Here is a 12,484-nt window from a genome sequence, read left to right on the forward strand (position 1 = left end):
CAGTGGTGGTGACTGTTCTGCAGGATCTTGTCACATTGCTGTGTGTGTGACACCACCCAGCCTCCTTTTGGCCAGGTGGCTCCCGCTGAACAGGACCCACTAGGCCAGTGGTGGCCTACCTGTGGCTCTTGAGCCTCATGCTGCTCTCCCCCTTGTAAAGTGCGGCTCCTGCTGCCCGCCGCCCACCGTCTGTCCCAGACCCCCCTGCTGCCGGTTCCCTGAATAACCTTCTCCTTCTGAGGGGAGGAGAGTGCGCATCTCTCCTACCCCTTACTGTGCATCCTTGTGACTGGGCCGTCCGCCAATCAGAGCTCGTGGGCCAGCAGCCGGCCAGTGAGCGGCCCAGTCACAGGGAAGTGAGGGAGGAGAAGCGCGGTGTGCTGTGCTCTCCTCCCATCGGTGACATGACAGGAGGACTGCAGGGGGGATAGCAGTTTGTGGCACTGTGGGGGCATACCAGCTTTTTGGCACTGTGGGGGCATACGCGGCACCGTGTGGTGCATACCTGGCACCGTGGGGGGCATATGTGTATCTGGCACTATTGGGGGCATATGTATATATGACACTGCACTATTGGGTGGGTGTGATACTATTTGTATCACACCCACCCAAGGTGTCAAAATAGACTACGCCCCTTTTTTTGGCGCATGCGCCTTCGGCGCACGCATGATGTCGGCTCTTTAGCTTGACTACCGATATTTTTCGGCTCTTTACCTCTGACCGGTTGGCCACCCCTGCACTAGGCTGCTGTGTGTGGCTCCTGCCTTAGGCCCTTTGTATAGTGGAGGGGAAGTCAGGTGGTTGGAGGGTGGGCTACTTCAGACAGCCACACCCTCTCCGTGGCCTTCCTACATCTCCTTGCCAAGGTGCTGCTAGTGATGGCGTTGGTTTTCGTAAGGCTGCCCCTTATACCCCATTGACAATCCAGCATATTTTTATTGCTAAAGCTGTAAATGACTTTATGTGCTCATTGTTTGCGCACCACTATACGTAGAGTGTCTGCTAGTATCATGACACTTATTCAGGAGGGGTTACTACCTAATGAGGAGTGCACACAGCAGTCTTTCCCAGGAGGAGATGGGCAGGTCTTGTTATACCTAGCAATAATTCGGTTATGCATAGTGCCTGCGTCCCACCGATAATCTGTACCCAAACTTATTTAGAGGTGTACAAGAATTCTGTCAGAATCTGTGGTCACCCATATCATCCCAGAATGCAGGCACTGGTGGGATACATACACCATGCTCTGTGCCCTGTCATTAAGGTTTACATTGATATGAACTACATGTATTAAATGGCTGTTTCTAGTGGCACAGAGTGTTGGTAGGTAAGATATGCTAAAAAGCAGGCAGGGCAGAGACAGCGCCACCACGTGGTATAACAGAAGTGGGATAACTGAAAGGTAATAGGTTTCCACAGGTTTCTCAAACTCTGTCCTCCATACCCTCCGCAGTTCAGGTTTTCCAGATCTCCTTCTAGAATTACAATTATCTCTATTAATGGACCCTTTAAACCTGGGGTAGCCAACCCTAGTCCTCGAGAGCTACCAACAGTGCATGTTTTGCAGGTCTCCTCACAGAATCACAAGTGAGCTAATTAGCTCCATCTGTGTATCTTTTAAAATGTGTCAGTGATTAATGAGTGCAGCTGTGCAGCAGCTAGGTTGTCTGGAAAATGTGAACTGTTGGTAGCTCTCGAGGGCTAGGGTTGGCTACCACTGCTTTAAACAATAATTAATGACTACTCCTGTGTGGCTAGAGAACGTGAGCACTTTGGGGTCCTTAGCACCGAGTTGGAGATCTATTGGCCTATTCATTCACCATCAGGTATGATCACTCATAACCCAGTGTACACCTCAGTCCTTCCAACTCATGCCTGTAGCAGGAAACTTCTTTTGATGAGTAAATTGTTGATCTATAACTGGCACAAACTAATTTACATTTGCAGCAGCTGAATTGTAATACCATTCAGATAATAAATCTTCTCTGGCCTATATAATGTGCTTGTGAAGTCATATGTTGAGTGATCAGGTAATCCGTTTAGGCTTGTTGATTGTGTTCCATTGCCAAGTTCATTCACCACACTTCTCCAGTTACTAACACCCTATTATTGATACAAATGGACTAAATGTTAGTATGCAGTGTTATTGAGGTGGGGGTCTGCTGTCTCTCTCTACTGCTCTCTGGTGGCCACTCTGCTTACTGCACAGTACAGTAACTTCCCACATCTGGTTATCACCACCTGTATTTAATGAGCATTTTGTAATGTAGCAAGATGAAACAAGTCCTGAAACAAGAGCTGCCTTGAAAATGCTTTAGGTGCAGATATCAATTATCCTTGGGCCAATGAGTGATTACATAGGCAGCAGTGTGTGGATCACGGGAAAATCAGAAAATATCACCTGGCTGTTTAACAGGTTTGTCTAACTCAACATGCTGTTCATTACACGCATGTCAAAATGACAGAATAACATAACGGTAATGTCGGAGCTGGTAGCTGTGCATGCCCGAACGGAGTAACACGTGACTTGTTCTGTCGGTGACAGCCGGTGCGCAAAGTACTTGAATTCCCCCCTAGAGGCGAGACGCAGTGTGCCTTTTATTATAAAAGAAATGCAGATCCCTGCCCATGTTGGTTTGACTACAGATTATTCAAATATTAAAGAGCGATAAAGTACTAACCAATCAGCCCCTTTTTAGCATGCCAGTTGGGTAAAGCTGATTGGTTGGTATTTTAACTTGTCCACTTTTTCCAAATCTTGGAGAGAGAGAATTTGAAGCTCTAGAATAGATGCTTCCAGCAAAATTGTACTGAAACAAAACTGCCATACATACATACACACATACACACCTACATACCGATGTGTTCTATCAAACATTTAGCTGGACTCTGATTTAACTAAAAGGACCATTTATTTTGAACAAATGCTAGAAAAATACAGAGGGCTTTTTTTTATTAAGAAACATCAGATTTGTTATAAATGATTGAAAAGCTTCTAAAATATTGTGAAATCTTTTTTGGCAATTGTTTTCCAAGCCTAACGAGAACTAGCATTGTCTGCAATTTTTACACTCCACTAATCAAATGCCTCCCACCAGGTATGGAAATGACAGAATAGGATCAGCAGCTGATCCGCTCCTGGTGCAATCTTCACAGGAGAACGTACATTAAATAACACAAAATATAGCAGGGTTGCCGACTTTTTAATGCTCCTCTCCGGGAGAAGCCCGGAGAGGAGACTTTCCTTACCCGATCGGGGGCGGGGCTTGACAGTGACGTCATTAAGCCCCGCCCCCACTACGGGAAATAGAAGAAATGACTGATGTCCATGGAGGGGGCGGGGCTAAAATGTCTTAGGGCATATGTCCTGCTTATTATCATGGTACACAGCAATAATGATGGGCTGCAATGTGCCAGTGCACACACACACACACACACATAGGCAGAGAGTTTGACACTTACCCACTCTGATGCGCCCACTCCAGTCTGAGCTGCTCCACCACCAAGGACACAGCTGCGCTTTCACACAGGCGCATTTCCCCCTCCCTCCTGTGAGTAGCGTTCCTTGCACTATCTATCCAGGAGTGGGGGGCAGTGTGCTCCCGGTCACTGTGCAGTGCACACTCAGCAGTAAGTGACCTGGAGCGCACAGCAGCAGCAGCACCATTCACCACGACGGACCTGCTCTTTCCTCTCTCTGGCTCCTATACAGCAGGTGGGAGCGGAGGAGGGGTTGACGACCGGCGGCACTGCGCTAGAGGGCAGACGTTCTCTGGCTTGTAGGCTGCCGCGCATGCGCTGAAGAGGCGGCTTTCTTGTTTTTAAAAAAAAAAAGAGAATAAAAGGTGAAGGGCCACATGAAGAGGTCTGGCAGGCCGGATTTGGCCAGCGGGCCTTGTGTTTGACACCCCCCCCCCCGGACCGGACCCTACAAGCTCCGGACTGCAGATTTTGATGTCCTGTCCGGCGGTCCGGAGTGTAGTCCGGGTCCAGTTTTTACATAGTCCCAAAAATACATGTTGGTTCTGCTTGTCCGCAGATGCTCCATCAGGGTGCAGATACGTGAGCCTGTGTGCTTGGTCCAAAATATTGGGCCTAAGGGGGTAACCATTATCGGGGGGGGGGGGGTCGCCTGTGGGGGGGTTTCGCCTGTGATGGCCTCCACCGGGGACATGGGGAGGAGTCAGATTGCAGTCTCCTCATATGGGGCCTTATTCTAGTTCACTCTTTCTGACAAAATCCTTCTTAGATGGACAAAACCATGTGAACTGCAGGTGGGGCAGATGTAACATGTGCAGAGAGAATTAGAATTGGTTGGAGTTTTACTTCAAAGTGAGATCTATATTGCAGTGTAAAAATAAAGCAGCCAGTATTTACCCTGCACAGAAACAAAATAACACTCCCAAATCTAATTCTCTCTGCACATTTTAAATCCGCCCCACCTGCAGTGCACATGGTTTTGTCCATTTAAGAAGGATTTTGTCAGAAAGAGTGAACTAAAATAACCCCCATGGTCCAGACCGTTACGGAGCATGCAGGAAAGCTTTATTCTCTCCCTGGTGACAGCAAGAGCCTGTCCGATCTGGCATTCCCGGGCGCTGTCCAGTTCCGGTTTTTACCCAGACCCCAAAATATGTTCCTAAAACGTGCGATGAGACTCGCATGCATATGTATAGCCTGTACACCTCCAGAGAGTATACAGTGTGAAGGAATACAACAGGCGCACATTCATGTCTGCAGCCGCCCTAACTGGTGTTCACAATACAGACTCTAACTGGGAAACATTAGTACAGCCGGCAGTGGAAATGGCGATGATTGTAATCGTTACATTTACATTTCTTAGGCATTTTCTGAACAGGAAATATGCGTAGGCTAAACACCAGCGGTTATGACATCATATTATACATTCATGTCGTTCCCTGATATATGTGTATTGTATATTGTGCTGTATGCTTAGGAAATGGGACATTTTAGCAGGAGATTTCCATGCACTGACTGTTGTGTACTACTTTGTAATCAGAGACTGTTCTGAACACTTCAGTTGTTGTCAAGCCTGTAGAAGTTGTACTTACTGTATGTACCAATCTCTTATTACCCAATATGAAGTGACATGCAACTGTACACTAATGTGACGGTGTTACTGCGCGCACACAATCTAGCTGTTGTAGGACACGTGTGGCATGTTAAAACTATTGCTGGCCATGCTGGGATGTGTAGTGCAACAGCAGCTCGAGGGCCCCTTATTGCCCATCCATGCATCAAATACAATACATAAAATCACATCTGCGGAATCTCTGCTTAGTGCTACATCCAGACAAGGCATTATTATGTTTTACCCACAACTACTGTATTCAGGATCAAGGACATTCTTACTGCCTATGCCCATACCAGCAGTACTAAAATCCCCAAAAAGGCAGATGTTATGGCACATTAGGCGCACGGCTGGAACATCAAATCGCTTTAAGTGCAGTCTGAACCCCTACCCACCCATCTGTCTGGACATAGCTTAAATCCCACTCTGTACGGTTCCTCTGGCGCCATCTACTGGCAAGTCTCCTAAGTGAATGTCTGATCTGCTGTGATCCGTGAAACTGCTGCCCTACTTCACATTATAAATCGGTCATTATATATAGCTTTAGAAATGCACATCCGCACGTAAGCACTTTGCTTGGTCTCGAGCCCTCTGACTCTGTAGGTAATGTGGAAACACAGTATACATATATCTGTAGAAACCAGATTAAAGTGGAGTTAAGCAGCCTGACTCCACATATCCTGTGGTGTCTGCATTCCTAGACACAATGACGTCATGAATTTGAAATAAAAAGTGGAATAGTTGAATGAGAAAATGCTGATAAATTCCTGGCTACAACATCCCCCGGTAGAAATCACGTTTGGACAAATAATTTATAGAAACTGGTCAGCAATCCCCCATTGTCCTTTGGCTGCGTCCCTCATGGCGGTGCGGAGGCGCGGCTTCTGATAAATAAATACTAATGGACTATTGGTGAGGGGCGGTCGTCAGCAGCCGTTGTGAGGGACGGATTTGGCTTGTAGTAAAGCATCCTGAATCCTGAAATGTGTGCGGGATTCCATAGAGTAGTTCTTGTAATTGTGTCTGGGGGAGAAAGGAGAACACGTCAGGAATGTTGCTGGTGCATGAGATGTGACCACATTCCCAGCTCTGCATAGGCTACATGGCAGGCATCGGCCAATAGGACAACAGTGTCTAGGTCACAGTCAAAAGGTCGACCACTATTGGACAACAGGCAAAAAGTCGACACATGCATTATGTCAGAATTGTCGAAAGATCGACGCAAGTAAAATGTCGGCCTGAAAAAGGTCGACATGCGGTTTTCACATTTTTGGGGGTGTCTATGTCGACATAGGTCAACATGGACTCCGCAGAAGTGTACCGTGTCCCCTCGCTGTGCTCGACCTTTTTCATGACAACCTTTTGACCATGTCAACCTTTTTTGTGTGTCGACCTTCTGCCTGTTGATCAATAGTGGTCGACTTTTTGAATGTCGAACTAGGCTCTGTCGACCTAATGACCACACTCCCTGGTACAGCCGAGTTTAGTTACGCTCGTCAGTCATAAGAGTTCATTGATTTGCAGACAACCCTACATTGGCCATGTCGACATCAGAAATGTTGACATTGTCATATAGTTGACGCTTCTATTGGGATTAGGGCTAGAATCAGACTTCAACAATGTCAACATTACATCGACATGGTTAATGTTGGTCTTATGAATGTGTCGACATTGTAAATACTGACAAAATATACAGCGTAAGTGCAATCTCCCACTACTCACTTTGCATTCTCAAGTAGTTTTATGGCCTCCTGCCTCCTCCCCAGCTGCAGGTACAGCAGAGCCAGCTCCAGCAATGCATTGGGAACCAGGTATTCATCATATTTAATCTTCTTCTCACTACAGAGAACAGGACCAGTCAGACAGAGCCATCATGGAGTAACAGCAGACTACAGTGCCCCGCCCCACCCCACTCCTGATTGGTGGAAAGATATACTAGCAGAGTCATTGCTCAATCAGAATAGGTGGCGCTGTTACTGTCTATGAATACTGTCTATGTAATGTTCATATCTACAGAAAGTCAGATATGTCCCTATATATATATATATATATATATATATATATATATATATATATATATATATATAAATACTGTATTTGGTGATTATGGATAATATGTGTAATACAGAGTCCTCGTCACTCACTTTGCAGGGATGTAGTTGAAGCAGTCTTCCGCCTCAGAAATTCGGTCCAAATACTTGAAGCAAAGGCCTTTGAGCAGCTTCACCAGGCACTGATCATCTGCCAGGAATTCCGAGGCTGACAAAGGGTACAAAGAAAGTTTATTTCCTCCCTTTCCTTGGGAGAATTAGACAGTCAGAAGGCAGGCGTCCAGCAGGGCTACACTCCATAGCTGGGGATACAATACTATTAGACAGCTGTAAGGAAGCCAGTGATACCCCCGGCCTCGCTGGAACTAATCCGTATAGTCAGCAGTATGTGCATTCCTCTATATGTGACCGCAGCCCCAGACACGGAGCCCCAGTGCATAGGGTAGTCTCAGGGAAGGTTCTTTACCAAAATATAATGTAACTAAGAATCTATCTATCTATCTATCCTCATAGCAGGAGAGTAAAGGGCCTGATTCGGGGTTGGTTGCATCTAGCAATTATTCTGCAGACACCACATCTTTGTGCCACTCTGAGCCAGACGCATATAAGGCCTTATTCAGTTCCGTTCGCAGCAGCGCTATGCTCGCACGGGGACCGATGTTGTCTTCCTGCGCATGCGCATTTCTGTACATGTGCATACGCAGGGTGCGTGCATCCACAGCGGACGGTCTGCTCGCAGGGTGCACGCACCCAGGACAGCGGGCGGGGGCGGAGTGGGGCGCCCTCATTAGCATATGGGAAGGCCCAGCACGGCTGCATTCGCCCACTAGACTGCCAGTCATGGCCTGAATATGGAATTCCCATATAGAAATCAGAATCAGGCTCATTATCTGTTATGTTCTGAGACAGATTTAATAGTGGATATCATGCACAGTACTAAGCTTCTGTAGCTGCTAAATCAGTTGAGCCCCGTGGAACCATTACTAAGGACAGAAGGCCAGTGTCATGTCACCTTGTCAAATGTATACAAATTCTAACAGCTGTATCCATTTTTTCAGAACCGGCCCTAGCCTAAATGACGCCCTAGGCAAGATTTTGGCTGGTGCCCCCTAACACCGCCACTAGTTCCACCTCTGACCCTGCTCCCCTTTCCCAGCACCATCAACCCTCATCATAGCAGTCATCATTTTGGTTCTCCTACCCGCAAATTTTTAAATAGAAACAGTGCACACATTCGGTGCGCAGCCCAAACAGGAGTGTGTTCTTGCTGGGAAGGGGCATGGCCACACAATAGTACCCCCAATTCAAATTATGCCACACAGTAGTGCAACTTTATTCACATTATATCATGCGATGGTGTCCTTTATTCACATTACATCACACAGTAGTACCACTTTACCTTATGTACATTACTCCTCACATTATACCCTTAGAAAAAAATCCTGAGAAAATATTGTATTTTAAGCACCTCCATGGCTACAAAGCAGTGTGTGCTGGGCAGAGGAGAAGAGCTGCAGCTGCTGCTGTCACTTAAGGGGAGGGGGCCCGGGGCCCCCACTGGGCCCTTCCATCAGACTTTGGCCTGGGTAATTTGTACCCCCTACCATAGGCGAATCTAGGGGGTGGTCCGGGGGTGCACAGGACCACCCATTAGCCCATTTTGTAGCTGAGGGTCAGGGCTTTCCAACGAGCCCAGCCCCGTGTCTCTAGCCCTCTGGGAACCGGATATATGGCCAGGCAAAGCTGGAACGTTTTCTCTATAGGATAACCCACTAATTCCGACCCCCACCCAGTTCAACGGTTGCCAGTTCCCCCTTCGGCATCACTGAAGCTCGAGGTTGATCTAGTCGAACCTAAATCGCTGGGCCTTCAATCTGATACCAGGCTGGATCCATATGGGTTAATTGGTTCCAGGGATATTGAGGTTAAACCGTTTTTTTAATTTCTTAAATGTAATTTCATGAGTGTTTATGTTCTTTGAGGGCAGATTTCTCTGGAACCAAACAGCCCAGTTTCACAGGACTAAAATCATTCGAAGCCAACTCAAAAGTTCTTCAATATGATACTGGTCTCATGTAAATGGGTCAGTTGGTTCCGAAGATATAGCTGGTTGGTTAAAGGGGGGTAGGGAGAGGGGAGTGGTTGTCTCTCCCCCTCACACCAGAAAATGCAGGGACTAGGCTGGTGTATAAGGGGTCAGCCTGGGAATGTCCCTGCATGATTCTGGGACCATATTCCCGGGTAAATCCCTGCATTTTCTGTTGTGAAAGGGGTATTCTTTCAAACAGCCGTGACCTGCAGTGCTCTGAATACAGCCGGGCAGCCCCCTGCTCTCTGCCCAGCTGTCAATGACTGTCACCCCTGCAGCTTCTGCTCCAATTCTTCTCCCCGCTTTCACTTCAGACCTCCCCCCCTTTAATCATATGGTGCCGGCGCTCGGCATGCTCCCCCGACGTCACGCACAACAACAGCGCGCACAATATTTCAAATGTCCCCTCAGCTAGACACCAGGAGGGGAGTGGGAGCGTGCTCTGCGCTGCGCTCTGCTCCTCTTCCCATAGAAGCAGCTGCACCGCTCTCCATCTCTCCCTGCAGCAGCAGCGAAGGCTCATATAAAAATTTACTGTAAGTGGCACTTTTGGGGGCATTGCTTAAGGGACGCTACAAGTGGCAGTATGTGGGGGCATTACGCATAATGTGTGGCTTAATGTGTAAGGGGCATTACGGTGTGCAGCATCATGTGTAAGGGGCATTATGTGTACAGCATCATGTGTAAGGGGCATTATGTGTGCAGCATCATGTGTAAGGGACATTATGTGTGCAGCCTCATGTGTAAGGGACATTATGTGTGCAGCATCATGTGTAATGGGTACTATGGTGCGCGGCATCATGTGTAATGGGTACTATGGTGCGCGGCATCATGTGTAATGGGTACTATGGTGCGTGGCATCATGTGTAATGGGTACTATGGTGTGCGGCATCATGTGTAATGGGTAGTATGGTGTGCGGCATCCTGTGTAATGGGTACTATGGTGTGCCATCAAGCAAGAACCCCCTAGCAATGAGCACGTAGGTAAGCAGCACTTATGTGGCAAATATGTAATGGGCATTACGGTTTGTTATATAGTATGTAATGGGCATCATGATGTGTGGCACAATGTGTAATGGGCATTATGGTGTGTGGCCTTATGTGTAATTGGCATTATGGCGTGTGGCTTTATGTGTAATGGGTATTATGGAGTTTGCTAATATGTGTAATCGACATTACTGTGTATGGTCTAAAGTGTAATACCACACCCCTTTTTGTGATGCCACGCCTCCTTCCCATGAGACCACGCCCCCTTTTTGCCGCGCGGCTGCGCCGCGCAAAGGTACCGCTGCTGTTGTGTCTAGATCTGGGACCACCCATTATCATAATTCTAGATTCGCCTATGCCCCCTACCCCTTTCTATCAGCACCCCTAATAATACCACACAGTAACGCCCCTTACACATGACACACATTATTAATGTCCTTATAACCATAATGCCCCTTACACATTATGCCAACCTTTATTAATGCCCTTCATACACATAATGACACACATAATGCCCCTTACACATATGTTGCACTTTATTAATGCCCTTATACACATGAGACACATAATGCCTGTTACACATATGTCGCACATTATTAATGCATTTATACATGACACACATAGTGCTCTTTACACATATGCCGAACACTATTGCACAACCAACCACCCCGCAGACAGCACTCGCACAGCCGCTAACACTGTGACCTCTGCCTCTGCTTGGATACAGATGTTTCCTCTTGACATCTTGTCTCAATAGGCCATGCAGCTCCTGGCCAGTTCTGCTAACGTTGGGTGCCTTTTTTGCTGAAAATTCATCTTATTTGTATTGTTATGGGACCAGGACACACAAGGAGCTTCCAATGATTAAAATGATATTCAGCATGCCTATATTCTGTGTGCTACTGTGGCTGTACCTGCATACGGAATACTATGTAACAGTAATTTCCATGAATACACTATTTCATTCAGAATACAGGCTGCATATCATTTTAATCAGCAGAAGCTGCTGATGCCCATAGGCATTCCAAATGCTCTAGGCAATTGCCTAGTTTGCCTATGCCTAAGGCCGGCTCTGCATTTTTTGTTAATGCAGGAATAGGAATTGCATGGATCTTAGCAGCGAGATGCAAGACTTGATACAGTTTGGTGTTTTCCTCTGTGGAGGAAGCATATTTACAGTGCACACTAGTTATCCTGTGTTTCAAAACAGGAAGTGCCATTGTAAGTCAATTAAAACGACACAGCAGTCAGCTACTGGGTCACTGTATGGGGCGAGATTTAGTACATAGTGACCTAATGGAACCTCGATTTTAAGAGACCTTATGCTGAGTCTTCATAATATATATTTCCCTAACAGATTTATATTGATCATTTTAGGAGAAACTTGTAAAGGCAATAACTTCTATAGGGATTTAAGATATAACGAGGGCTGCATAGACTCAAGTGCATTTAAGAGCCTGGGAATTTGGTGATTGTTTAAATAAAGTTATTGAAGAAAGTAGATTACCCAATAAAAGCTTGGGCAGTTGAGTGGCAGGTGGGTTGGCCCAACCAGGTAGCTTAGGGGGCGTTAATTTAGAGAGGGGTATATTAGGAGAAGTCTGGAGGAAGTGACTTCCTCTTTGAGTCTGGAACTAGTAAGAGGGAGACATGTGGAAGTTGCCAATAACAATCAATAAGCTTCTGTCATTTTATACACTGCTCTGGACAAACGACAGAAGCTGATTGGTTGCTATTGACACCTTCTCCATTTTCTCTTTCTCAAAGGTCAAAGGTCAAAGGTTTAATATGTCTCCCTTTAATAGGGCCAGATGTGTCAAGCTTCAAAAGTGATAAAATGGAGAGTGATAAACAACCAGCCAATCAGCTGTCATTTTTCAAACACAGTCTGTAACATGGCAGGTATGAGCTGATTGGGTGGCTGTTTATCACTCTCCATTTTATCACTTTTGGAAGCTTGGTGCATCTGGCCCTTAGTCAGATGAATGATACAGATTAACTCATAGGAGTTACTGATCCCCACATGCAAAAACACCCCAAAGATGAGTGCTTGCCTTAAACTATATGACTTGCTACCTGCAGCTCCTTCCAGAGCCTCCTCTGCCAGCGTCAGCGTTCCGAGCATGGCCTTGGTGAGATCACTCTGCTTTCCGATCACTGCATAGCCGTTCCAGATATACATCATCTCCTGGAAGAGGGAAGACATCCCCTGAACAATGCACTCATTACACCAGAAACAGGCATGAGTCAGGCGCAGCATAAAGC

General features: G+C 46.6%; 1 protein-coding gene across 4 annotated transcripts in view; it reads right to left on the reverse strand.

The window, feature by feature from the left end:
* Positions 1-2,893: 2,893 nt before the first annotated feature.
* The window catches only part of TTC39A (tetratricopeptide repeat domain 39A), a 125,312-nt gene continuing 115,721 nt past the window's right edge, over positions 2,894-12,484 (reverse strand). For 3 of the 4 annotated variants that reach the window (XM_083157379.1, XM_083157380.1, XM_083157381.1), the window contains 4 exons: positions 12,296-12,407; positions 7,237-7,351; positions 6,815-6,931; positions 2,894-6,115 (listed from right to left, as the gene is read on the reverse strand). In XM_083157379.1, the coding sequence (XP_083013505.1) occupies positions 6,019-6,115; positions 6,815-6,931; positions 7,237-7,351; positions 12,296-12,407 (441 nt within the window). In that variant the 3' untranslated portion in view covers positions 2,894-6,018. Of the gene's footprint in view, positions 6,116-6,814; positions 6,932-7,236; positions 7,352-12,273; positions 12,408-12,484 lie in introns of those variants that run through there. The other variant, XR_014454494.1, reaches the window with a different exon arrangement.

Source organism: Crinia signifera, chromosome 8 (assembly GCF_055691185.1).
Source record: "Crinia signifera chromosome 8, ASM5569118v1, whole genome shotgun sequence".
NCBI classification, from domain to species: domain Eukaryota; kingdom Metazoa; phylum Chordata; class Amphibia; order Anura; family Myobatrachidae; genus Crinia; species Crinia signifera.